We start from the raw sequence: 26,356 nt of genomic DNA, 5'->3' as shown, positions 1-26,356 counted from the left end.
TACTCAGCCATGAAAAGAATGAAATTATGCCGTTTGCAGCAATGTGGATGGACCTAGAGACTGTCATGCTGAGTAAAGTAAGTCAGAGAAAGACAAACACCATATGATTTCACGTATATGTGGAATCTAAAATATGATACAAATGAGCTTATTTACAAAACAGAAACAGACTCACAGACACAGAAAACAAACTTATGGTTTCCAGAGGGGAAAGGGATGAGGGAGGGATAAATTAGGAGCTTGGGATTAACAGATACAAACTCCTATACATAAAATAGATAAACAACAAGGTCCCACTGTATTGTATGGGGAACTATATTCAATATCTTGTAATAAACTACAATGGAAAAGATTTGAATTTCTCTAATAATTAGTGATGTTGAGCATCTCTTCATGTGCTTTTTAACCATCTGTATGTCTCCTTTGGAGAAATGTCTATTTAGATCAAAATGTCGTTTTTTGATTGGGTTGTTTGTTTTTTTGATATTGAGCTGCATGAGCTGTTTGTATATTTTGGAGATCAATCCCTTGTTGGTTGCTTCATTTGCAAATATTTTCTCCCATTCTGAGGGTTTTCTTTTTGTTTTGTTTATAGTTTCCTTTGCTGTGAAAATGAATATAAAAAAAAATATATATATATATATATACACATATATATGTATATCTGAATCACTTTGGTGTGTACCAGAAACACACAACACAACATCGTAAATTAATTATACTTCAATTTTTTTTAAAAGCAAAAAAAGAAAGGAAGGATCTCTCCTCTCTTGCTTATCTGAAAATCATTTTAAGAATTTGGGTAGGAATTTGGAGTTCCTGAAAGTTCACTGCTGAAGAATCTGTTCAGAACCCAGCAAAGAGTTGAGTATATTTCTATTTCTGGTGCAAGACATCATTCTTCCATCTCACAGTGATGCTACACAAGCAAGGCAACCTGGTGGTACCTCTGCATATGTGCAGCTATTGAGCGCGTGACCCATTCCTATGGCCACTCTCTGCATCAGGTCTTCCCATTGGTGTGACACTCTAGGGAAGTCCTCTCATGAGTCCCCATTTACACAACCAGAAATGGAGGCTCAGAGAGGGTGACTCTCTGGCCACATCACACAGGAAGAGCTGGCAGCTCAAGCTAATACTATCCTTTCCTGTCCCAGGGCAATGGTAGCAGGCATCGCTGTCCCCAGACACTCACCCCCGGGACTCACCTCCTCGCTGCCCCAGCTCGACCCTCCTGCACCACTGCAGCCCTCCCTCATGGACACCAGGCTGCCCATTCTATGGTCCGTCTGGTCAGGGAGATAGTCTGACAATATTCGGAAAGGGCTGAAACTAAGGAAAAAGCAAAAGCAATAACAATAATCATGGAGAAGGAGAAGGAGGTAGACAAGATGGAAAAGATAAAAGTCTCTCAGGGAACGAGATCATGTAATCAAGACACCTTGGCACAGTCTTATAGGGAAAATATCATCTTCATTCTCCAGGTGGGAAACTGATGTTCTCAAAGGTCAAACAATTTGCCCCAAGGTCACACAGCTAATAAGTCGGCCAAGCCAGGCTTTGATCCCAGGTCGATTGGCACCAAGATCTACATGGTTTCCTCTCCACTCTGCCGCTAAAAGGTCCCTGACCTCAGTAGGCTCATAGACAGGGTGGGAACAGGCAAGTCAGTGGATAATTGCTCCACAGGAACTGTCCTAGTAAACGCAGGGAACAGGAACATGGCGTGTAATCAGGGGGCAGAGGGGTGCAATCAAGGAGGGCTTCTGGAAAGCGGTGACGCCTGAATTAAGTCGTGAGGGATGAGTGGCTGCTGTCATGGGCCTGCAGGAGGGAGAGAGTGAGGAAACATCCAGAGAGGGAGCACGGTGTCAGGTCTGGCCATTCCTACAAGCCGTTGTTATGGTGGCCTAGGAAATCCTTCAAAGCAGACGGAAGGCAGTGTCTCCTGTGAGTGTGAACCACCATGACTACACCTGTGAAACCAGCTGTCGTGTGATATGTTGTCATCTGCAAATTCACTAAAAATCTTGTGAAAAACATGTTTTTAATTGAGGTGACAGTCACACAACAGAAAGCTCCCCATTTTAAAGTGAATTTAAAAAGACATTTCATGCCTTCACAGTATTGTGTGACCGCTGCCTATATCTAGTTCCCAAACCTCTTCATCAACCATAATAAAATCCTTCATCCATTAAGCAGTTACTCTCTATTCTCACCTCTCCCGGTCCCTGGCCACCACCGACCCACTTTCTGTCCCTATAGATTTTATTCTTGATTTTATCTCATATAAATGGAATGGTGCAGTACGTGGCCTTTTGTAACTGGCTTCTTTCACTGAGTGTGTTCTCAAGGTTTCATTTGATAATTTATGTCTTTTCCAGTTAAGGAGGAGAGAACAGAGCACAGACCGTGGTCTAAATATGACCCAGCGTCTCCAGCCCCTGCCTGGGCCCTCTCCCTCCACATCTCTCCTTCCTCTTCCCTTCGGCATGTCCTACCCTCCTCCAGGAGCCAGAAGGCGATCCACAGGCCTGGGTGTGTGTCCTCACTCTGCTGTGTCCCTTGACGTGTTCCATTGCCTCTGAGCCTCAAGCTTCCCATCTGTAAAATGAGATGGTTGACACAACAATGTAACACACTTAACACAACTGAACTTTACACTTTGAAGTGGTTAAGATGGTGGATGTTATGTATTTTTTTATCACAAGTTTTAAAAAAGCAATACAAAGAGAGAACTTTAAAAATGAGATGGTTGAATTGATCAATTGATGGCTAAAGGTCACCCAATCCTATAGCACAATAAGAACGAGGACTCATGATTGAGAGTCCTGGAAAAGAAAGGCTGGCCAAGGAGACAAAGGAAGGAAAGGAAAAGTCCAGTCAAGGAAGAGAGAGAGAGGGAGGGAAGGAGGAGGGGATATGAAGAGAGGGGGGATGGGGGAGAGATGGGGGGAGATAGTAAGAGAGGAGAGACAGGGGAGAGGAGGGAGAGGGGAGAGAAGGAAGGAGAAGGGAAGGAGAGGAAGTGGGAGAGGGAGACAGGAGATGTGCAGGGGGAAGCGGGGAGGGGAGGAGGGCTGTCCTGCAGTCTTTCTCTGCCTTGCTTTGCCTATATGCTTATTTCCAGATTCTCAGTTATTGTCAGTCACTGTCACTCGCCAAACTTCAGTCCGATCTCTCATACAATCTGTGGGTTAGTCCACAGTACTGGAGCAAGATGGGAACCACAGGGTTTTCAAATAGATTCAGCTTCCGTGATTTACGATATCTTTTCAATAGAATTTGACCCAGAACCAGAATGAAAGCAATACAGAGCAGATAAGAAAAAGCGATGATTCAACCATGTCCTTAAAACACGTTGGTCGTGTCACCGAGGGCTTTCCCACTAGGGGCCAACATCAGGCCTCCCCTCACTGGCTGAAGGGACACCAAGACGTGTAGGAGACACCAAATATTCCAGATTTGCTTAGTCTGGTTTCACATATCCAGTTCCCTGTTCCCCAAAGCACCGTCTCTTATCAGAATATGAGTTACAATTTTTGGCCTACAAGTGAGAGCCCCGTGAATATGAGGCTTGAACCCCGAGGGAAGGCTGCAGCTCCTTAACGACTAATTATACACCAGCAGGTGCCCCTGAAGTACAGGTGAATAAGTGGACTTAGATGGCTTTATAAGTAGCAATCCAAGAATGTTTTAGAGAACAGCGACTGTCCACACATAGCCCAAAATAAAAACATCAGTTTGATTTATTCTCCTTGGAGGCCCTCCTGGAGAAGCTGGATGCCGGTGTTTGTGCCTCAAACTCCCAGCTGAAACGGCAGCTGGAAACACAGAGAGGACAAGTGGAATAATGGGGCCATTACCAAGGTAGTGATAGAGGTCAATGCAGGGGCTAGGAGTGGCATATGGTCAGGGGGGAGAAACCAAGGAGGGCTTCCAGTAAGTGGTGGCATCCAAGCTGAGTCACCAAGGGTGATTGGCAGGTGGATGACCTGGCAGGAATGGGAAGGCAAAAAAGCCTCCAGAAATGATAACAGTGGCTGTACTTGGGTAGCAATGGATATGGGTGACTCCCCCACCCTAGCCCCTCTATTTTCCATTGTTTCTATAAAGAGTATATAGCGCTTTTATAATAAAAACATTTTTTAAGAAAGTAAAGGTAACCATTTCAAAAGACGTGGAGAGTTTTCATGAGAACGTGGTCCATGTCTTGGTGGTGGAAATGGAGACCCCTTCCCTCTTGCACCCCTTCCAGCAGCCCCTCTCTGTTGCTGGTGTAATAGTTTGCTGGGGCTGCCACAACAAAGGACCCCAGGCTGAGGGACTTAGACAACAGACATTCATCTCCTCACAGTCGTGGAGGCTACGAGTTCAAGATCGAGGTGTCAGCAGGGTTGTTCCTCTTGAGGTCTCTCGCTTTGGCTTGCAGACGGCCATCTTCTCCCTGCGTCTTCACATGGTCTTCCCTCTGTGTGTCCGTGTCCCAATTTCCTTTTCCTATTAGAACGGCAGTCACAGTGGATTAGGGCCCATCCCAGTGTCCTCATGTTAGTTACCTCCATAAAGACCCTATCTCCAAAAACAGTCACAGTCTGAGGTCCTAGAGGTTAGGACTTCAACAGATGAATTTTCGGAGGACACAATTCAGTCCATAACACTGGGGTACAGATAAATAGTTCAAGATGAGTCTTTTGTTTTCCCCCACTGCTGTGGGAGAGTTCAGAACGTTAGTATTTACTTGATTTTTATGCAAGGATGCTTGATGCTGGAAAGGATGCATGTGGGTTGTTAGAGCTCCCGGGCCCACCTGTGGGGAAGTACCAGGCACCACCGTCCATCCCAAGAGCCAGTTAAGAGCACACCGGATGGGAGTCCTGGGAAAACAAATGGAAATTTATCACCCTTCTCCTGCGGGTGCGCCCGCGTGCACGCATGAGTGCACGCACACACACACACAGACCACATAAACAAACACACACACACAAACGCACACATCACATACACACAGAAATACACAACCTCTTTCAATGATCATTCTAACTCTTCGTTATGGGATGTGGGTTGTTTTGGTGATGGGAGCCAGGACAGATGCAGGTAGAAATGGATTGAGGAAGAGATGATAATGTGAGAAAAGCTGCTGCCTTTAGAACCTAGGATGGCTTTATCCATCTGAGCTGGGCTCAAGACAGGGTGTTGTCCGTTCCCCTGATGTCAGCAGGTGTCTGGGAGCCAAGAGAGCCCTTAAACACTCTGCAGACCAACCTCTCTCTGCTTGTCCACGCACATCCCCGAGCACAATCCAAGAAGGGAGAGTCCCAGGTACTGCCCAATTTCTACCAGATTTTCTGACTTTCACAGTCATGACCTTGGGGTGTCCGGCTTCCCTTTATAACTCCAGCTTCACAGGGACCAAACCCTTCCCTGATTTTCTCTGAGCACCACTGAGATGGGACGGAATTTTCAAGGGAGGGACACAAACTCAGGTGGCCAAGAGCCCTAATCACCTGGGTTTACAGACCCCCAACTCTGGCTTACTTGTCAGAGTCCTAGCTCCATCTAGGACCACCCTGGCTCTCAGAACTCGCTCTCAGCCCCTTGCACTTTTCACATCCTCCTCCTTTCCTTCTCCCTTGTCGGTAGCTCCTGACTTCCCCAGTAAGGACACTGAGTCCAGCCTCAGAGACCTTCCTGGGAAAGCCAGGGTTGGCACTCCCTGGTTCCCCACGTTTCCATTCACAAAGCCACTCTAGGGTCCTCTCAGTGGGAGGACTGGGTCAAGGGTAAATTCCTCACAATGATAACGACCCTGATTATCATTTCTGTATCCTCCAAAGCCCTTACTCAGAGAGGGTCTCATTTAGTATTCAACACAGCTTCCTCTTCAGCTCCATTTTACGGATGAAGAAACTGAGGCCCAGAGAGGCGAAGCGACTGGCTCAAGGTCACACAGTGGGTAAGTGGCAGGGACCCAGGGCTGTCTATCTGCATGCCTTTAGCACCTTTGGGACTCTACCCCTTGGCCTCTTTCTCAGTGGTGAAATTGTACTTAAAAACAGGTGAAAGGCGGGAGGGGAAACAAGGCCACACGCTCAAGATCTGGCTCTCAGGAATGGGGCCAAGATTCCTTCGAGTTAATACACATCATCTCACAGGGCTGACCTCATAAATATCATTAGATCCTGCAGCCTCCACCCAGCCTGCCAGGGCCCTGGACGTGAGGAACTCTGTATCCTGTTCCCAGCCACAGCACGTGGAAATAGTGTGAGCTAATGAAATATCACCAGCGAAGCTAAAAGCTGAATGCTCGTCTCCTGGCAGATGGCAGCTAGGAGACTGCTGACCCACACACACTGGCCTCTTTCCCTCCACCAACTGGGAGGCCAGGGCGGGCTTTAGGAAGAACACTGGACAGGGGTGGAGGCAGACACACCAGGCTCTGGTCTCTGCATGCTGTGTGACCTTGAGCAAGTGACTTGACCTCTCTGAACTTAAGCTTTTTCATCTATAAAAAGAAGATAATGGGATCGATTTCAGTAATATATACATGGAAGTGTTCAGCTGAAGGCCAGACACAGTTTGGGGACCAAGGGGATGGAAGAGGCGAGGTCAGAGTGGGGATGTGACATCCATCTATCTACCCAGCCCACCTCATCACTGTTCAGAGTAAGAAAACCTGAAGCTAGAAGAAAGTTCCACTGGGCACTGCTGCTGCCTTTAAGTAGAGGCCCAAGGGGGTGGGAGTAGCTGCCTGTTAGGCGTCATAAGGATCAGGATGGGGTTGGAGATCTCAAGTTCAGAAAGGCCACTTTGGGCCCCAGAGTGAATCATTCTTGAGAAGTTCGGATGTATTCTGTCATCAAACTCACCAAGGACTTAGGGCATAAACCTCCTCAGTGCCTGGCATGCTTGGGCATCCCCCGACCCCAGAGACTAGCTCAGTGAATAGTTCATGGCTTTGACCGCCCAGAATCCCTTACCTCCTCCCCACACAGTTCCTATGGTGTGGCGCCTTGAAGGCGCCTTGCAGCCCAGGTCTGTGCAATCCTTGTAATTGATAGTGACCAGTTTAGGGGTGGTATATGACCAAACCAAGCTAATCACAGCCGGTGAAACTCAACTCTGGGAATTTTGATCAAGATCTTAGGGCACTGGACTCCCTTTTCCCCACAGGACTTGGACCGGAAAGTTTATAGCACTGCAGGGGAGGGCAGAGCTGTAATCCTCAGGGGACAGCCAGTCTGAGAAGGTGGCCAGTGCAGCACAAGACAACGCTGAGAAATAGAGAGAAACAGCATTCTCGTGGCAGCCGAGGTCCGGATCAAGCCATACCTGAGCCTTCCTGGCCTTATCAGTCACGTGAGTCAATAAATGCCCCTTTTGCCTTTTTTTGGCATAGAATTTTTCTTTCTGCTCTGTGACCTTAGGCAAGTCACCTAACCTCTCTGAGCCTTGTTCCCTCATTAGTAAAATCCTGCAGGCAGTGCCTACCTTGTAAGGAGCGTTACAAGGACAAAAGCATGATGCAGTGTGTACCGCGTAGTACTCAACAAATGAGTGTGATTATTTCCCCAGATCCTAGCCAGAGATCTTCCTCTAGGGCTCGTCAAGATGCTGCATTCCCGCCCCCCAGAGCTCAGCTGTGCCTGTGGCTTGACCTCCCTGGTGACCACCAAAGCTCTGTGTCCAGCCCGACCTCTCTCCAGAGGTCAGAGCTCCTGGGCACGTCCAGAATGTCCGCCAGGCATCCCAAACCCAGCACAAGGTGCTGGCTGGTTCACTACTCTCTGTGTGATGTGGGTCTGTCACCTTGGTCTTGGTTTCTCCACCTATAACATGAGAAGGTTGTAGTAGATCATTACAGAGTTTCTCCCAGCCCTAACATCCTAGGACTCTCATCTCTCATGTGTCATCCCCCCAGCTTGACACCACTTCCTCCCCAGACTTACCACCTTCAAAAGCAGTGCCGCCATTCTCCAATGAACCCCAGGTTGAAAACTTAGAGTCAGCTTGGTCTTGTCCATCTTGTTAATCACAGCCTCCAAGTCTGGGAGAGTCTCCTCAGAGATGCTACCCTATCTCTACAGCCCTCCCTGATGCCACTACCACCACCTTAGTCCAGATCCCTAGTCCTACACATCCCGTCCAGCACTGGCTTCCCCATCCAGTCCCCTCTCTGCTCCTTCCATCCTTGGAGCCAATCAGTGGTCAATGAAGGACCGGTGCAGCTTCCCTCCCAATCCACCTCTGCCTGGAGGCTGGGCCTCCTAATGTCACTGTCAGGAACTAGACTGCCCTACTGACAACGTCTGCCTCTCACTGTTGTGGTCTCTCCCGTTGCGGAGCACAGGCTCAGCGGCCGTGGCTCACGGGCCCAGCCCCTCCGCAGCACGTGGGATCCTCCCGGACCGGGGCACAAACCTGTGTCCCCTGCATCGGCAGGCGGACTCTCAACCATCGCGCCACCAGGGAAGCCCTGGAGATTCTTTTTAAGGCTGGGGACGAGAAGAGGAAGTTTTCACGGTGTTCATAGTAGATACTCAGTAAATATGTGCTAAATTCATTCATTCCCTCACGCTTTCCAAAACACACCCCTTGGATGGATCTCCGATCCAAGACAGATCAGCCCAGAGACCCAGTCTCATGAAAGCTGTGGCCATTCTCTTCACAGAAGAGCTCTTGCACGTGACTTTGGGAATAGAGTTTCAGAGGGTTCTTAGTCCCGCAGTCCATCCATAGAGCCAAGTTTACCCCTGTTTGAGCTCATTTTACAGTTGGACAGAGTGAGATGCAAAGAGAGGAAGGAATTTGTTAGAGAACATGCAGACCATGTGTTTCTGGGAGGCACTAGGTCATCTTAGGAAAACGCTGGGTCCACCCGCAGCTCCGGGTCCATAGCTTTGAGTAGTCAGTCACGGAACCCCTAACATCTCTGTTTCCTCACCCACGAAAGAGGGACCAGGCCTGCACTGCAAGGCTGTAGTTAGAAGATGGTGTAGGAATAGGAACCTAGCCCAGCCCTGTGCATGGAAGACAATTCCTGTTCCATCCTTCTACTTGCTTTCTCTCTTCCTTTCCTCGTAGGCTTTTGGAGGCTGGAGATGTTACTGCCATCTCGAGTGGTCACAGAAGCCTTCGTGGAAGAGGAGAGCCCTGCCTGAGCCTCAATTTTGGGTGCTGGAGGGAGTCAGGGACCAAGGGTTATTAATAGGCCTGGCTCGAGGGGCCCAGGGAGGGTGAATGTGATACAGACACCCAGCACCATGGCTGGGGAGTACCTGACACCGGAAGGGGAGGGGGCCGGGGACAGAGGGGAGTACCACGTCCCAAAATAGCCGGAGCAGAAGCTTATATAGGTGGCCGTCCTACCGCTAGGCTCACTTCCTGACGGGACCTCCCGCTGGACCAGCCCTTCAGCGCAGGTTCCAGCCCTCCACCGCCACCCGAGGTAAGTGGCAGCTACTGGGGCTGGGGGGGGATGGAGGTATGCAGCAGGGAGGAGGCCAGCTGGAAGGGACAGCCACACGTCCCCTTCCCCCAGTAACACAGGCTGGGGTGGGGGTGAATGCTGAGAGGCGGGCAGCTGTGGAGTCTAGGGCTGAGAGTACAGCTCCTGGGGTCTCCATCCTAACTCCTGGTGTGACCCGAAGCAAATCCCTCCCCCTGGCTAAGTCTCGGGTTCCCCACCTATAGAACGAGAGGGGTGGAGGCAGACATCTGTGGGTTCAGGTGAGGAGGCCCCTGCCTGGGCAGAGAAGGCAGGAGGAAGGGGTAGGAGGGCTGATGGGCTGACCTGATGGCATCATCTGACGTTCTGTCTGGGTGGACTTCAGCCCAGAGAGGGTGTCAAGTTGATAGGAAGCTTCTGCAGCAGGGAGAGATGGAGGAAGGAGGGAGAAAGATGGGGCCTCTATTGATGTTCCAGTCTCGGCCACAGGGGTCAGTGTTTGGGGACTCTGCTGGAGCAGGTCAGCTGGCTCAGACATGTGGGACTTGACTAGGCTGGGTCCTGAGCACTGGAGGAGCTCCATGGAGGGGGTCGCTGAACTTGAAGTTAGTACATCCGGTCCTCTCTGAGCCACTGCCTTGCTGTGTGTTTTTAGGCCATTCACTGACTCTCTCTGGCCTCAGTTTCCCCACTAGCATAGCATAAGGGTCCTTCAGCTGGGGAAGCAGATTCTCCAACTAGGTCCCTGGAGTGAGCTGAGCCTGGGGGTTGAAATGATAGCACAGAAGCCCAGCATCTCCAAGTTAACGGCCCAGCCTGGGGCAGGGGCAGCTGGGGCAGCTGAGGGGCCCGGGGAAGGCCTCACACTGCAAGAGATCAGGTTGGGAGCTGCAGCCTCGGCGCCTTGGAAGCCAGCTGGTGGGCTGTCACCTGAGGGAGCTGACTCACAGGGCGGGGGCCAGCTGGAGCCAGCAGCACCCTAAGGTTTCCAGGAAGGGCAGCCATCCAGGGCCGAGCCGAGGGAGACAGTGTTGACAGCAGCGAGTGCGAGGAAACTTGAGCTACATGGCAGCTGGGCTGCTCTCCCCAGCGCCCCCATCAAGGACCCCCATCTCAGCCCACCCACACCTGCCCACACCTTAAGTTGGAGTCTCAAGATCCCGCCACAAGGGACCTCCCATACCATCAACACAGCAGAGGGAGACTGAGGCCCAGAGATGGGGCAGGTCACAACCCAAGGTCACATGGGGACTTAGCGCAGCCCCAGATCTAGAACCCAGGCCTCCTGACTCCCTGTCCAGTGCTCTGCACACTTTCAAGACGGCTGGTTGCAGCCTGAATCTTTCGGAGAGCGTGGGAAAGAATGCAACTGGTCTCTGGCTGCATAAAGATTCGGAAGTGTCGCATTTCCCAGAGATGGAGTTCAGAACATAAAACCTGCTTCGGTTGTCTAGAAAGTGTAGTCTGAGGGTGTCACCCTCTCCCTAGGCATAAACCTTCTGGTCTCCAAGTGGGGGGAGGGTGTACAGAGACTCCAAGTAGCCTCTCCCTCCCCCCCCACCCCCCACCCACGTTGGTTTGTGGGGGCAGGAGTCTGGACCCGCACTATACACTCCTTGGCTCAGAAGACCAGGAAAGCAAGTAGTTAGTGGGGATCTGAGAAGGGTTCTTTGAAAAGTCAGACTACGGAAAAAAAAAATTTGGTTTCCGTGTGTGCTCCCCTGGCCAGATGTGGGATGGGGCACCCGCTGAGGGCCCTAGCAGCACCGGCCTATCCGTGCCACCCCGGCCAGTGGGTCAGGTTTCCAGACCTCAGCGTTCAGATTTTGCGGCATAAATTTGCATCCAGGAGAGACAGAGTGGAGGCTGAGGTAGGAGTGGAGAGAGAATGGGAGCAGGGCCGAGGGGCCCACGAGGGTGTAGGCCTCCTACACCCTCGGTATCCTCCCGGAAGCGGCGGGACATCCTCGGAGGTGCGCTGACCCGAGACCCTGCGCCGCACCAGGCCGGCGCCTTCTGCGTGCCCTTGACGGCAGGAGAACCCTCCGGACCCGGCTGGGGACTCGGGCGCCCGGTAAATTCCAGAGGTTGCCCCTTCCCCTGGCGCCCTGGTCGCTTTCGTGCGCCCGGCGCGCGGCACTGCAGCGCAGGTCATATGAGCAGAAACGATGAGAAAAGCACTTTTTAATCTTTTCGCACTTGCTCTGCCAGCTCAAACAGTTGCAGGATGTCGATGACAGACTTTCTCAACGCTGAGGACATCATGAAGGCAGTGGGGGCCTTTACCGGTGAGCAGCGCGCTCCCCTCCGCACCCCTCTCCCCGCATCCAGCACCCTGGCCCCTGCACCCCGTGCGTCCCGCGGCCGGCCAGTCTTCCTCAGCGCTTCTCTGCCCACGCATCCCGCGGGGCGCTGGTGGAGCGTGGAGCGGGGTCCACGGCATTTCCCAAACTCTGCCCGGGCCGGACTTGGCACAGGGAACGGGCGGGGAGGCCGTGCGCCCTGCCGGACAACCGAAACTCTCGGGCGCCAAAGGCCGGGTGGCCACGCTGCGAGGACCCGGGTCCCGGACCAAGGGCGAAGAGAGGGGTGGAAAGCTGCACCTCTGGGTCCTTGTGGGCGCTCGGGGCTTCCTTTGCAAGGCACTTGGAGGGGACTATAGGTGCGCATGCTTCTCTCCACGCGACCGCTTTCCAGACAGGCTTCTTTCCTGGCTCCCTGAATGTCCAAGCCCCTTCTCCGGGCTCAGAGCTCAGCCCCCCGCAACGGATCTGCGAGGGAGCGAGGTGACCTTCCCGTAGCTGGCGCTCCGCTCCGCTCAGCCCTGCGAGAAGCATCCTCCGCGCTTGCAACTTCCAGCCTCCTCAGGCACCGAGGGAGGGGAGTCGGCAGTCTCATGTCTCTGAGCTGCCCTGGACTTGAGCGCTTAGCTGCTTACCTTCCTTCTCCCTCCTGTCACCCAGATGGGGAAACTGAGGCAGGAAGAGGGCTAGAAACTTGCCCAAGGTTACCTGGCAGGGCAGCAGAGGAATTAGCACGGGGGTCACCTCCGGATCTTGTCCCTGCCGATTCCACCCCTCCCCATCTAGTGTCTGAGGTGGACACAGCAGCTTTCCTCCCCTCCAGCCCAGGGAGGGAACAGTGAGTTTTCGCGGGATCGCCCCTATCCCGCCACCCCCGTCCCCCACACACACATAAGTTACTTGGTCTAAAGTTTCTTTTCTCAGGTGTCCTTAAAAAAGAGCTCAGGACATAGAAAATTGGAGGAGGGCTCCCATTTCCTTTCTCTTGGCAACCCCTCCCCTGGGCATGAAGAAACTCTGGGAAGCCACCCTCCCGGGGCCCTGCGATAGCCCCCCCACTTCTCCTTGACCCATCTTGTTCCCTCGGAGAAGAAACCTAACTGGGAATTCTTGGGGAGCCTTCCAACACCCGCCCCCATTCCCACCAGAATGGATTTCTGCAGCAAAGCCGGGACTTCTGGGTCGTCCCCTTCCCTCTCCCACTGTGTGACCTTGAGAGAAACTTGTCCTCTCTGTGTTGATTTTCTGGCGACACAATCTATGACCAAGAAAAAGGGCGACCCTCCCTTCTCCCCTGCAGTATACACACATCATGTTCCCACCGCCTCCAATTCCCCTGCCCACCCCGACTCAGCCGCCACCCAAAAGGCTTCATGGAAACCAGGAAGCCCCTCTGCCTTCAAATGCTACCCCCACCATTAGTGAAGGGTACAGTGGAGGGTGGGGTCCGCTTGGAGAGCCAGGGTGATCTGGGTGCAAGGCCACCTCTGCCACTGTGCGACCTTGGGCCAAGCCCCCTCGCCCGGCCTGGGCTCCCTCAGCCCTCCCGTGGAGGTGTGCCTCCGCCATCCCACAGGACTGGCCCTGCGGAGGCGATCAAAGTGCTGTGACACCTACATTCTCCCACCCTTCCCCAGGCCCCTTGTCTGTCCTCATTTTCACCTCCTCTCTCCACCCCCCAACAGCTGTCGACTCCTTCGACCACAAAAAATTCTTCCAAATGGTCGGACTGAAGAAAAAGAGCCCAGATGACGTGAAGAAGATATTCCACATCCTGGATAAAGACGAGAGCGGCTTCATCGAGGAGGAGGAACTGGGGTAAACTGAGGCCTGCAGGGGCTGCCCAGCCTGCGGCTCTGGGAGAGGGGCTGGGGGCTGGGGCTCTTGCTTTGGAGTTCCTGTCCAGCTGCCCGTCTCTCTGCACCCTTCGCAGAAAATAACCATCCGTGCCTGATCGCTGTTCCTTCCAGAAAATAAAATCCTCCGCAGAAAGTACAACTAATGAGATTAAATTATAGCCACTTAATATTGCTAATGGAATGATGCTACTTAAAATTGAATACAAACCAAGAGGCAGTCTTCTCGTTGCCTAGCACCACAGGCAAGACAGAGAGCGCTCCCTTGAGTAATTTCATTGATTTTCATTCCTCTAAAAGGCAACTTCTACCATCCTGCAGACCCCTACCCTTCTGTACCAGCAGCTAGAACAGTTTCTGGGCAAGTCAGGGATGCAGAACCAGCTTTAGGGGTTCAGGAGTCCTAGGAGCAAGACAGAGAAGGATATGACTAGGAAAATGCAAGATGACATCCCCTAAAAAACCTCCCACCATCACCCTCTTGGCCACCTGGCTCATGTCTGCCAACCCTGCTGTGCTTCATGTAACACTCTGGCCAAGACTGCCTCGAATTTTGTCAGTAAGAGAAGGGAGAGGGTGTGGAGAGGGGCTTTTCAAGTAGGGACTTCCCCATCCATCCTGTCTCTCGCCGAAACCATCCCACAAGGGTAACCTTTGTCTAGAACCTGCTCCTCCACCCTCCCATGCCCAACGTGCACACACACGCACGCGCACACACTCCTACCTATCCTCCAGGCATCACCTTCTCCAGGAAGCCTTCCTGACTCTTCCCCTCACCCCCAGGTGAATGGATGCATCCTTCAAGCACTGCTCTCCACTTTCCCATCGTTGCATCCATCACACCGTGTGGTCTCTCCCAGAGTACACGGCCTCCTCCCTGTTTTCACAGGTGGCTTCCTAAGATCCTCTCTGTGCCCCGTTTCCAGCATGACCGTGGCACAGAGAAGACACTTTTGTGTTCATTGTGCTGCCCGAATAAATAAACAAATGCAGGTGCCCTGGCTGAAGTGAGGGCAACCCTTCGCAGAGGACAGCCTGTCCTTCCCTGCACGCCTACCCGCGAAGCCTAGCCACGGCGGGGCTACCTGGCCCAGCACAGCCACACGCGTGCTGGCTGCTCGCTGCTCGCCCCCTGTCCCAGCCGCCTGCTTCCCCTGTGCAGACGCCAGCCCACCACCCACACGGTGCTCCTGCAAGGCGACCCTGGCCTGACTCCCTCCCCACTTTCTCCCTTTCCTCCTCCAGATCCATTCTGAAAGCCTTCTCCCCAGATGCCAGAGACCTATCTGCTAAGGAAGTCAAAATACTGCTGGCTGCTGGAGACAAGGATGGGGATGACAAGATTGGGGTCGATGGTGAGTAGCCATGGCCTGGGCACGCGGTGGATCTCAGGATGTTTGGATGCTAAAAGCTCAGAGCTATGTCCTTCCACCATGGGAAGGGGAGAAGGAGTGGGGGGGGGGTCCTCCACTCCCCAAGATTAGAAGAAAAAAGCCAATCCATTAGGTCTGAGAGCTCTCTCATGTAAGCCAGGCCAAGAAAAAACTAGTATATTGTTTTCTAGATTTGAATAATCCAAAAGGAATAGATTCTTTTTTTTATTTTTTTTCTCCCTGCTGTGTAAGGAATCCAGGAGAATTTGGGATTTTTCCCGAACTTTGTCTGTAGTTTTGCCTGAGTTTTGGTCCCAGCTTTGCCCAAACTGTCTATATGACTTCGGGCAGTCTCTCTCCTGCTCTGGGTCTCAGTCTCCCATCTGTAACCCAAGGAAATGAGGCCAACTGATCCCCCAGGACCTACTGACTCTCACATTCTCAGATTCCAGGGATGGAAATTCGTTATCTCCTATCCTCCTCAGCATCTTGTCCTGGGTGTCCTGTAACTTAGCCTCAAAACCTGTTTCGGCTTCACCCAAATATACCATTTCAGAATTGCACGAGAGCCAGGAAAACACAGCCAGCCAGGGATGAGCTGGGAATTAGGAAAAGGAACATCTGGCCTGACCTTGCTTTTCAAGCTTTGCTTTCAGAACAGACGAGGGGCTGGCGGTCCACCATCCCACATCCTTCTCCATTCAGATCTAACCAGCATTCACATCCCGGCTTCATCATCCTTCTTAGCTTCACAACATCCTTGGGAATCATATCCGTTTTCAGATGGGCAAAGTGGGGTTGAAGGTGCTTGGCCTGTTCAAAGAGCTAGGACACGCGTGGGGGCGCGGGGATTTAGAACCAGTTCTGAATATCTCTGTCCAATATTCCATGCCATATCAGTGCTGGACCCCGTGATGGTCCTTTCTGCCGATTTAAGAGAAAACTATGTGTAGGTGCTCGGCCTCTGGGCCCGCGCTGTCTGGGTTCAAATCCCAGCCCAGCCACTTGCTAGCTGTGTGATTTGGGGCGATTCAAGTCACTACTCTGGGCCTCCGTTTTCTCATCTCTGAAGTAAGGATAACGATTGTTTTTATAGGATTGTCAGAGGATTACATTTGTTAATGTGTGACGTGTGTAGAACAGTGGCACAGAAGAATTGCTGTATACGTGTTTGTTAACTACTTTTTTCAACGGGGGCTAGGTTGTATTCATCCTTGTATCCCCGGTGTCTAGCCCATACCCAACCCAAAGCAGGCACTTAAAAAATACCTGTAGGGGCTTCCCTGGTGGCGCAGTGGTTGGGAGTCCGCCTGCCGATGCAGGGGACGCGGATTCGTGCCCCGGTCCGGGAGGATCCCACATGCAGCGGAGCGGCTGGGCCCGTGAGCCATGGCCGCTGAGCCTCCGCGTCCGGAGCACGGAGAGGTCACAACAGTGAGAGGCCCGCATACCGCAAAAAAAAAAAAAAAATACCTGTAGCTTGAGTGTGAAGTCCAGCCCCCTATGCTCTGCTTGCTCTCTGCTCTTCACCAGCTGTGACCTTGACCATCGCCTCTCCATACCTAGGTTTCAGTGTCTGACAAACGGGGTGCACAGTTTTATCGTAAGACCTGCTTGGGCTCGTTGTGGAAATTAAGCGGCTGCAGACACAAAACTGCCTTGGGAAATATACAAGGAGTCTGAACGTGGGCGTCGTTTATTAAATTTTTATGCCAGAAATGAGAATGGAGAAACTCTAGAAAGGTTGGATGCAATGAGCCGCCTGACCTTCTGATGCCAGCTGCCCTTCTTGTGGCTGGGAAAGAGGGAGGTGGTTTTAAAGGAGGTGGAGCAGAGGGCGCTGGAGGGAAAAGGGTGGCTGGTCTAGGTGATTCCAGTGAGAGGCGTGTCTCTCCCACACCCCCATCCTCACTAAGTCACTTATCGGACAGTTCCACCCCGAGCTCGGTTCCCCCCGTGACCCCAGCTCAGGCCTTTGGTCCTCCCTTCCTTTTTTATTTGCAGCCAATATGCTACAGCTCAGAAGCAACCTACACGGTGAAGGAAAACCAGGCCAGATCCTGGCCTGCTTCCCTGCCTCCCTAACTGCCCAGCTCAGATCTTAAAGCGCTAACTCACCTCTTCCATCAGACCCAACAGATCTTTACTGTGGCTGCCGAGTAGCAACCCTGTGCTGGGCAGTGGGGGAAGCAAAGTGGAATGAGACCCGACCCTCAGAGGCACCACTCCTTGGCCGGGGGCCCCTGAGCCCCGACTATAAAGCCCTCATCTATAAACGGGGCATCACAACACAGCACAGAGCTCACTGGGATCTTGTGAGGATTTCGTGACACGATGTATGGCAGTGTTAAGTGCGGTGCCCGGCGCATAGTAAGTGCTCAGGAAACAGCGGCTGCAACACCATTTCTATTCTACCTGCACGATGTTTACAGCTCTATGATTTATACACAAACACACAGTAATGCCAGGCAGAGCCCAGGAGGTGCAGACGAGCTCTTCAGAGAGGGAGACAGTGGGCACTTGTGCGGATCTGGAGACCACGGGCAGGGCTGCCACAGGCCAGGAGGGCAAGTGGAGGGAGGTCCAGGCGAGGCCTTGGTATCAATCAACAAAGGCACTAAGGCTGGGAAGTTTAGGCCATGTTTAGAAAGGGGCAAGAAGGTCGGTTTGCTGAGGGTGGGAGGGGAGAGAGAATTATTACCAGGGTGAGTAACGTGTGCCCGGCCCGATGCCGGACTCCGCACACATGTCACCTCGTTTGACCTTTAGGATGACGGAGGACATAGATGCAGATGCAGAAAGAGCAGCTCCAGCGCCCAAGGTGACATGGATTCGAACCCAGGTCTGTCTGCCAGCACAGTCCAGGCTCAGGCCAACCTGGTGAAAGTCTGGAAATCAGGGCAGAGCAAAACAGGGGGGCAAGAGATGACATGGGCAATGAGAACAGATCACCCGAGGCAGGGGGGCCCACACCTCATGCTTCTGAGGTGGGAAGATGCAGACACGCCCCCTCCCCGCTTCCGCCCCCAAACACAGTCCTTTATCCGGAGGGCGACAGGAAGGATGGGTGTGATGGTACCTAATAAACAGCGGGATGGGAAGGAGAGCCCTTCGTGGGCCCAGAATTTTCTATTTTAGACTCTCTGCTTTGCTGCCCACTCCCTCTAAAGGCCAAAGAGGCTGAGCCCTGTCCACCAGCTGGAGGATGCCTTCAACTCCCGGTAGGACTTGGGACGAGTCACAGAACTTCTCTGACCTTCAGGTGCCTCTTTAAAATCAGGGGTCAGGTCACTGGCTGACCACTAGGGTCCCTTCCAGCCCTGGGACTCTCCAGGTGCCCCAGTGCATACACCTCTAGACAGGGGACCAGGTTGGCATCTAGGCTCAGCTATGTGACCTTGAATAATGACAGCAATGACATCTAACTTCATGGAGTCCTCTGTGTGCCAGGCACTGTGCTTAGCATTTTACTCATTTAGTCTTCCCAGCTTCTTTGAGGACACTATTACTATCCCCATTTTATAGATAAGGACACTGAGTCTCAGAGAGGCTAAGAGTTTGCCTAGGAAGAAACAAGGTCAAGATCTGAGTTCAGGTCTGTCCAGATCCAAAGCATGTGCCCTGTGCCGTCTGCTTCATTCATTCATCCGTTCATTCAAAGTCAGAGCATCTACCAAAGACGATTTTATTTACTGACTTATTGCTTGCTTCTCTCTCTCCCACTGGGTTGGATGTCATGTCCACAAGTGCAGGAACTTTGTTTTGCTCAGCTCTGACCCCAGCACCTAGAATAGGGCCTGGCACATAGTAGGGGCACAAGAGAAGTTTGATGAATGAATGTGTCCAGTTCTGGGGATGCAATGATGAGGAAGTGTGGTGTATAGGGACAGGTCCACAGGCTAAGGGTGGAGATCCACTCGGGCTGGGGCTTGCAGGTGCTAGGGGATTCTAGAACCAGGGATACTGCCTCCGTCTCTAGCTGTTTGCCCTTCTGAAGGTGAGTGATATTTACCAGGTCCTTTAGGATCACAGGTTGATGGGAGTGGGTAGAAAGACAAAGTTTTAATAATATCCCCTTTGCTTTCCCACTTCTGGGGAAGTGGGAAACTACTTTCAACTACTTCCAGGAAGCTCAAAGACTTTTATAGATGTGGTCGATTGATTCTCGATGGCCACCCTTGAAAGCCTGGTGTAGAGCTGGTAAAGGGGGGATTTAAAGCAGAAAAGGAGGGAGAAGGTGATCAAAGGTGGAAGGTGCCCCCAGACCCAGCGGTCGGTAACAGGCGAGACTAGTAAGTTCTCTCTCAAGTACCTGCCCTTCCCCACGGCGGGTCTCCAACAGCACTTGACATCAGAATCACGGACGGCTTTTCACGACACAGATGGCTGGGCCCCGTCCCCAGAGTTTCTGATTCCTTAAGTCCGGGGTGGGGCCCAAGACGACACTCTGAGAATCACTGCCTTATAATCATCCTAGAAAATGGATGCCATCGCTCTTCCGGTTTGTAATTGAGGAAACGGAGGCACTGAGCGGTTAAGGAACACGCCCAGTAGCAGAGCCAAAATTGAGACTCAGAGGTCCAGGCAGGACCCTCTGCCACCCTGCATGTGTCCCCAGCCTGGGTTCTCCATACCCAATACCTGCCCGCATGGACCGTGCAGGCTGCTGGGAACAGCGGGCACCATCCGTGTGGCACTTCCTTCCGTCCTCACAAGAGCATCACAAGACATGCCCTCACTGTACAGGGAAGGAAACTGAGGCTCAGGGAAGTGGGGTGACTTGCCCAGGATCACACAGCTACTCAGCATTGGGGCGCTGCTTCAAACCTCGACATTCTCTGCCCCGCCATGCCGTCGACAGGAACTGCATACCCCGCATAGACACATGCAGTCATGCAATCCTAGTTAGTTTCCCTGAAACCTAATCCCAGTGGCAGATCCCGTTTCCTGTGCTTCAAGCCTGTTCCAACTCAAGAGCCTGTGGTTGGCTTTTGTTTCCGTGGCTGGAAAATTTAGTCCTAACGATTGCCTGACCCTTGCAGTCGTTTCTGCATGCCTGAAGGCATTTGCTTTTTCTGCTTCCTTCTGGCAAAAATCTGTTCTCTTTTATCCTTAAGTAGCATATTTAACATGGGAGGCAGGAGGGAGGGAGTAAGCCCTCGGGCTGAAACTCCTGAAGTCAGGCAGAAAATACAACCTGTAGTGTGCCGCTACCAGCAGTGTGAATGGCCAAGGCTTCTCCTCTCTCTGGACGTCCTCATCCCAAAGCAGGGTTAAAAATAACCACCTTCAAAGGTTGTCGCAAGAATTGTGAGTGTTCTGGAAACGGTTCCTTTCCTCTTGTTTTGCGTGCTTTCTCTTGTAAGCTACCTCAAAACCCTTTGGAAGTAGTGGAATACCCACTCTCAAAGGAGATGAAATGGAGTCTAAGATGGGAAGAAACTGAGAGGGACAAAGGGAGAGTCATGCCTGCCTCCCTGTAATTCCAGCCCTCCAGCCCCTATGGGGTTTGATTTCCAAGCAAGGCAGGATATGCACATAGGGGCCAGCCCGCAGCCCTGATGGCAGAGCCCCAAGTCATGCAGTGTTTTGCCCTATTTCGTTACATCCTCATCCCAGCCCAACATGGTCTGGGGGACAGAGTCTGTGGTCCCCAGTGAGAGACGTGGAAAGTGAGGCCCAGCAGATGTGAAGTGCCAAAGTCACCAGCAAGCCCTTGGCCAAATGGAACCTAGGTCTCCTGAGTCTACCACTCCCTCCACCAGGCTGAGCTGGGACATTCGAGTTATAAATGGTTTCTGTGCTTAGCAAGGCGCTCGCTTTTATTCCCGTGTGGACTCCCCCTAACTCCCGACCTTATGCTGCACTAGATAAGATTTAGCCAAAGGAGGGAAAGCAGCACTCCTTATATAACTGCCCTCCCGAGAAAAGGAGCAGTAGTGAGGGCAGAAAGAAGACTTTCCTTCTCCATTTATCCCTCTCCTGCCTCTGGAGGTTACAGCTTGTTTCAGGAACCCAGGGCTGTTCAACCCCAAGCTCCGAGAAAGAGACACATCCTGCCACGAGCCAGGCCTGAGCCACAATCTTCCTGGCTGAGTGACTCTCGGCCTCAGTTTCCCTGTAAGTAAAATGGGGATAAGAGAGCTGGCGAGGACGAAATGGGACAGCTCGCAGGGTGGTGCCTGGCACAGAGTGTGCCCCCAGGACTGTTTACCGGCTCCTTGCGGCCGTCCGGCTAGACCCCAAATGACCCGGCCTCCCCGTTCTCTGGGGTGGGAAAGTGATCCCTGTTTGCAAGACCAATTTGTAAGAAACGCAGCCTGGGAGCTATTTAGAAGTGAGGTGATAAACCGGAGGCCGGTGCCTCTTCATCTTGGTCATCACGACAGAGGGGAGGAGAGAGTCTTCCAGGAGCTGACTCAAAGTTCATCTCATTTTCACCTCAGGCTATCAGCGGTGATGCTCTCACCTGTCAATAGCTTCTAATTTTGTCCAATTCCCACAGCGCCCGGAACAGGGACAGACCTCATTAGGCTAATTTCAGTATCTTAAGGGAAAGGAGAGGAGTGAGTCCGCCCATCCTCTGACCCTTTGCCTACTGCGCCCCAGCCCCAGCCCCACCCCTTGTCTCTTCCTGATTGGATGATGAAGATACCAGGGAGCTGGCCCCAGGGGCCTCACGTGAGGCTTCCTTGGCAAAGGTAGAGACGTGCCTGCATTTTTATAGGAGGAAGGACTCTGGATCCCGCCCCCCTCTACCCAGGAACACTCTCCCTCACACCTCAACAGTAAGACTCGATTTAACTGTGCTCCCTCTGTGTGCCAGGCACCACTGTACCTCATGTGGTCCTCACTGTTGCCGTATGAGGAGATACTCTCATTGTCCCCATTTTACAGACACAGAAACTGAGGGGCAGAGACTGAGTGTCCATGGACAGGCATGTTAGGGATGGAATCCTAACTCGGATGGGATAGACAGTGTCAGAAACTTGCTCTTTGGGCGTCCCGTGTCCTCTGTCTCTTTACATCTTCCTGTCTTCGTTTTGGGATTTTTGTGGCTATTGGTGTTATTATTTCAAAGTTCCAGCCCGTGCCAGTTGTGCTGAGGAGATCCAAGGAACTAACATTTATAAGCCATCTCCTATGTGCCAGGCATCTTTCTGTATTTTCTCATCTGGTCTTCCCAGTAGCTGTGCACGTTGACGTGATCATACCCATTTTACACAAGAGAAAACTGAAGCTCAGAGAGGTCAGGTGGTGACCTAAGGCCACCCAGCCAGAAAGTGATGGAACAAGATTCAGATCCAACTCCAGGATTACTGGAACGTCGTCAGCAGGTACCAGGCAGGATGGGAAATGGTGGGGGATGGTAACAACAAGGCCAAGAAATAAAGGTTACAGTGCCATTGGTGGCATCCTCCCCCTGTTCCGGGAAGCAGCCAGGCATTTCATGGACTTGGTTTTAAAGTGGCTGGAGCAGCAGTCCCACTACTGGGCATATACCCTGAGAAAACCATAATTCAAAAAGAGTCGTGTACCACAGTGTTCATTGCAGCTCTATTTACAATAGCCAGGACATGGAAGCAACCTAAGTGTCCATCGACAGATGAATGGATAAAGAAAATGTGGCACATATATACAATGGAATATTACTCAGCCATAAAAAGAAACGAAATTGAGTTATTTGTAGTGGATGGACCTAGAGTCTGTCATACAGAGTGAAGTAAGTCAGAAAGAGAAAAACAAATACCATATGCTAACACACTTATATGGAATCTAAAAAAAAAAAAATTCTGAAGAACCTAGGGACAGGACAGGAATAAAGACATAGACGTAGAGAATAGGCTTGAGGACATGGGGAGGGGGAAGGGGAAGCTGGGATGAAGTGAGAGAGTGGCATGGACATATATACACTACCAAAGGTAAAATAGATAGCTAGTGGGAAGCAGCCGCATAGCACAGGGAGATCAGCTCGGTGCTTTGTGACCACCTAGAGGGGTGGCATAGGGAGGGTGGGAGGGAGACACAAGAGGTAGGAGATATGGGGATGTATGTATATGTATAGCTGATTCACTTTGTTCTAAAGCAGAAACTAACACACCATTGTAAAGCAATTAAACGTCAGTAAAGATGTTAAAAATAAATAAAGTGGCTGGAGCTAAAGAAGCATCTTGATAATAACAGCTACCAAATGCTGCATGCAACAAGGGATTTAGTGCTGGTTCCTCTGAAAAACCCAAGGAGGCCCACTTTACAGTTGAGGAAACAGGCGCAATGGGGTGAAGTATCTAGTCCCAGGTCACAGAAGCAAGAAATGGGAGTTGAGGGTTGACGCCCCGCTCCCTTGCTCCAAACTCCGGAGGAGAGCTAGAAAGGCATCTTCTAGACCCAAGGCTGCACAGATAGAGACGTGGAAGTGTGAGGTGTCTTGTCCAGGGACACGAGTGAAGAGCAGAAGCAAGACCAGAGCCCCATCCTCTGATGCCCATTCTCCATCCCGCATCCTGCCGCTAAATCACTTGACCTAGACTCTACAGGGTCTTTGTATGTTTGCTCGTTTGTTTTTCTCTCAGGAGAGACCTAGATGTTTTAGAGGAGACTTTTTTTTGATAGGAGGGCATTAGTTAATTGGCTGGTTCCTGAGCTCTGCCCCAAGAGGTGTACAAAAGGTACAAAAGAGGTGACTCCTGCCTTCAATTTGTCTCCAAAGTGCCCTGCTCCAGGTTCTGGGTGGACAAAATTAGAATCCTGTGTTCTCTTCAAAAAGCCAGGGCATGTGCCACTGTGACACCCGGCTGCTTCATGGTGGATCCCAGGGGTCTGTTTTTAGAGGCTTTTGAAAACCCCACAGGTCCAAAAGCTCTCCCATAGTCAGGCTCCCAAATGTCTGACCTTCCACCGCTGGAGAGTCCCTTGGTTGGTGTCCCTTGGTCCCCTTCATGCTGACTGCCCCAAATCCCATCCGGTGTGAAGGTGATGGTCAGGCTCTTTGCTAAGGAGTAGCTAAGAACCCGAAACTTCTAGGGTGAGGGTTGTGGGGAGGGGGCAGGTAGATGGAAGTCAGGAAACGGTAAGGACCAACTTTCCCTCTTGCCAATCACTCCATGAGCTCGTGTTGGTGGACGGACTCATGTCTCCTTTATCCCAGGACAGAGCAACTCAGTGCCCAAGGACAGGCTTTACTGGCTCTGGCCAGTTTTCCAGATCAAATGGCAGGTTAAAGCTGGAGAGAGTTCATGCTTCCACTCGATCTGGGATGCTAGCCCCATCAGGAACGGCCTCTCCACCTTGATGTAGGGGGTGTTCATGGGACCTCAGGCCGACTCTTGCCCCTGCCCCTTCTTTTCTGGGTGACCCTGCCACTTGACCTCTCCAGGCCTCCACTTCCCCATCTATAGAATGGGAACCATCCCGCTCACCTCCAGGGGCTGAATTATATGCAGTAAGTCGGTACTTTATGAACCCTGAGGAGGACTCATGAGCCATGCCATCCATTCACCCATCTGTCCATCCATCTGTCCACCCATTTGACATTCTTTTTATGGGCACCTGCTGGGGGCCAGGTGTGTTCTATTGCTAGGAGAGTGGTGAACAAGATGGACAGCGCCCCCTGCCCTCCTGGAGTTTATGCTCTGGTAGGGGAAAACTGACAAAAAGTAAGTACGTACATTAATAAGATCATTCTCAGAGAGTGCTAAGTACCATGAAGTAAAAAAAAAACGGCTAATATGACATTCATGGGGGTGGTGATATTTGAGCTGGCTCCTGTGTCACTCTAGACCTAGGTCAAGGTAGGTCGGAAACCTCCAGGGCAAAGAGGGAAGTTTGAATCACGTCCACTGTGTGATCTTGGTCACGCTACTTGATTCTTGGGCCTGTTTCCCGATCTGTAAAACCCAGACAAAAGCGTCTCTCCCATGGAGGAAGTGATTCTTGAAAAGAAGAATTTGTTAATTCTATAAAAATCGGCAATACGAATCAAAGGTCTACCAATAAAAGACATCTCAAAAGAACCACCTGGCTTAGCAAGGTGCTGTAGGATCAGAGGAGCTCGTGGCTGAGAAAGTGGGTGCTTTGACACCTGGCCCGTGAGAGGCATTCTTAATGTTTCGTGTTCGGGTTGCGCTCCTGACACTGTGATGGTTCAGCCAGTGATTCCGAGGGTTTTCAGGGCCAGCAGGAGAACCCTTCCCCTCTCCCACCTTGAGTCGATACCCAGGCCCCTACATCCAGGCCACCTGCCTTTCCTGGCCTCAGGGACTACTTGGGGACAGGAGAGAGTGGTGTCCATTTCCCGGGTCAAACCCCAGAAAGGTGAGGAGCCCTCCACCTGGCGGGGGTTAGTGGCAGGTCATTTCCATGACGATAGCACGTGTTGGCTTGGGTGGTTTTTGTTTTTTCACTTTGTAATTTTTAAATACTTCTAGCTCTGTTGACAAGGTCTAACAATAGTACAGCGAGTTCCATATCCCCCTCGCCCGGCATCTCCTAATGCTAAGGTTTTACATAACCATGTGCATTGAAGAAATTACACTGGGAGGTTCTTACAATATGTGCTTCGTACTAAGCCTGGGGAGGGTGGGACGTACCTCAGGGGAGCCCCAGATACCTCTTGTGGCCTTTTTTTTTTTTAACATCTTTATTGGAGTATAATTGCTTTACAATGGTGTGTTAGTTTCTGCTTTATAACAAAGTGAATCAGCTATACATATACATATGTTCCCATATCTCTTCCCTCTTGCGTCTCCCTCCCTCACACCCTCCCTATCCCACCCCTCTAGGTGGTCACAAAGCACGGAGCTGATCTCCCTGTGCTATGTGGCTGCTTCTCACTAGCTATCTATTTTACGTTTGGTAGTGTATATATGTCCATACCACTCTCTCACTTTGTCACAGCTTACCCTTCACCCTCCCCATATCCTCAAGTCCATTCTCTAGTAGGTCTGTGTCTTTATTCCCGTCTTACCCCTAGGCTCTTCATGACCTTTTTTTTTTTTTGCGGTATGCGGGCCTCTCACTGTCGTGGCCTCTCCCGTCGTGGAGCCCAGGCCCCGGACGCACAGGCTCAGCAGCCATGGCTCACGGGCCCAGCCGCTCCGCGGCATGTGGGATCTCCGGACCGGGGCACGAACCCGTGTCCCCTGCATCGGCAGGCGGACTCTCAACCACTGTGCCACCAGGGAAGCCCCCATGACTTTTTTTTTTTTTTTCTTAGATTCCATGTATACGTGTTAGCATATGGTATTTGTTTTTCTCTTTCTGACTTACTTCACTCTGTATGACAGACTCTAGGTCCATCCACCTCACTACAAATATCTCAATTTCATTTCCTTTTATGGCTGAGTAATATTCCATTGTATATATGTGCCACATCTT

General features: G+C 51.7%; 1 protein-coding gene across 1 annotated transcript in view; it reads left to right on the top strand.

The window, feature by feature from the left end:
* The first annotated feature begins 9,384 nt into the window (after nt 1–9,384).
* Nucleotides 9,385–26,356, top strand: part of PVALB (parvalbumin) — a 20,201-nt gene continuing 3,229 nt past the window's right edge. The window contains exons 1-4 of the mRNA XM_024761610.1: nt 9,385–9,448; nt 11,669–11,736; nt 13,437–13,569; nt 14,853–14,962. Coding sequence (XP_024617378.1) covers nt 11,676–11,736; nt 13,437–13,569; nt 14,853–14,962 — 304 coding nt within the window. The 5' untranslated portion in view covers nt 9,385–9,448; nt 11,669–11,675. The remainder of the gene's footprint in view (nt 9,449–11,668; nt 11,737–13,436; nt 13,570–14,852; nt 14,963–26,356) is intronic.

The sequence above is a fragment of the Neophocaena asiaeorientalis genome, unplaced genomic scaffold (genome assembly GCF_003031525.2).
Source record: "Neophocaena asiaeorientalis asiaeorientalis breed wild unplaced genomic scaffold, Neophocaena_asiaeorientalis_V1.1 scaffold473, whole genome shotgun sequence".
Taxonomy (NCBI): domain Eukaryota; kingdom Metazoa; phylum Chordata; class Mammalia; order Artiodactyla; family Phocoenidae; genus Neophocaena; species Neophocaena asiaeorientalis.
Note: the sequence above shows the minus strand (reverse complement) of the source record. Positions and strands in the feature narration are given on the sequence as shown.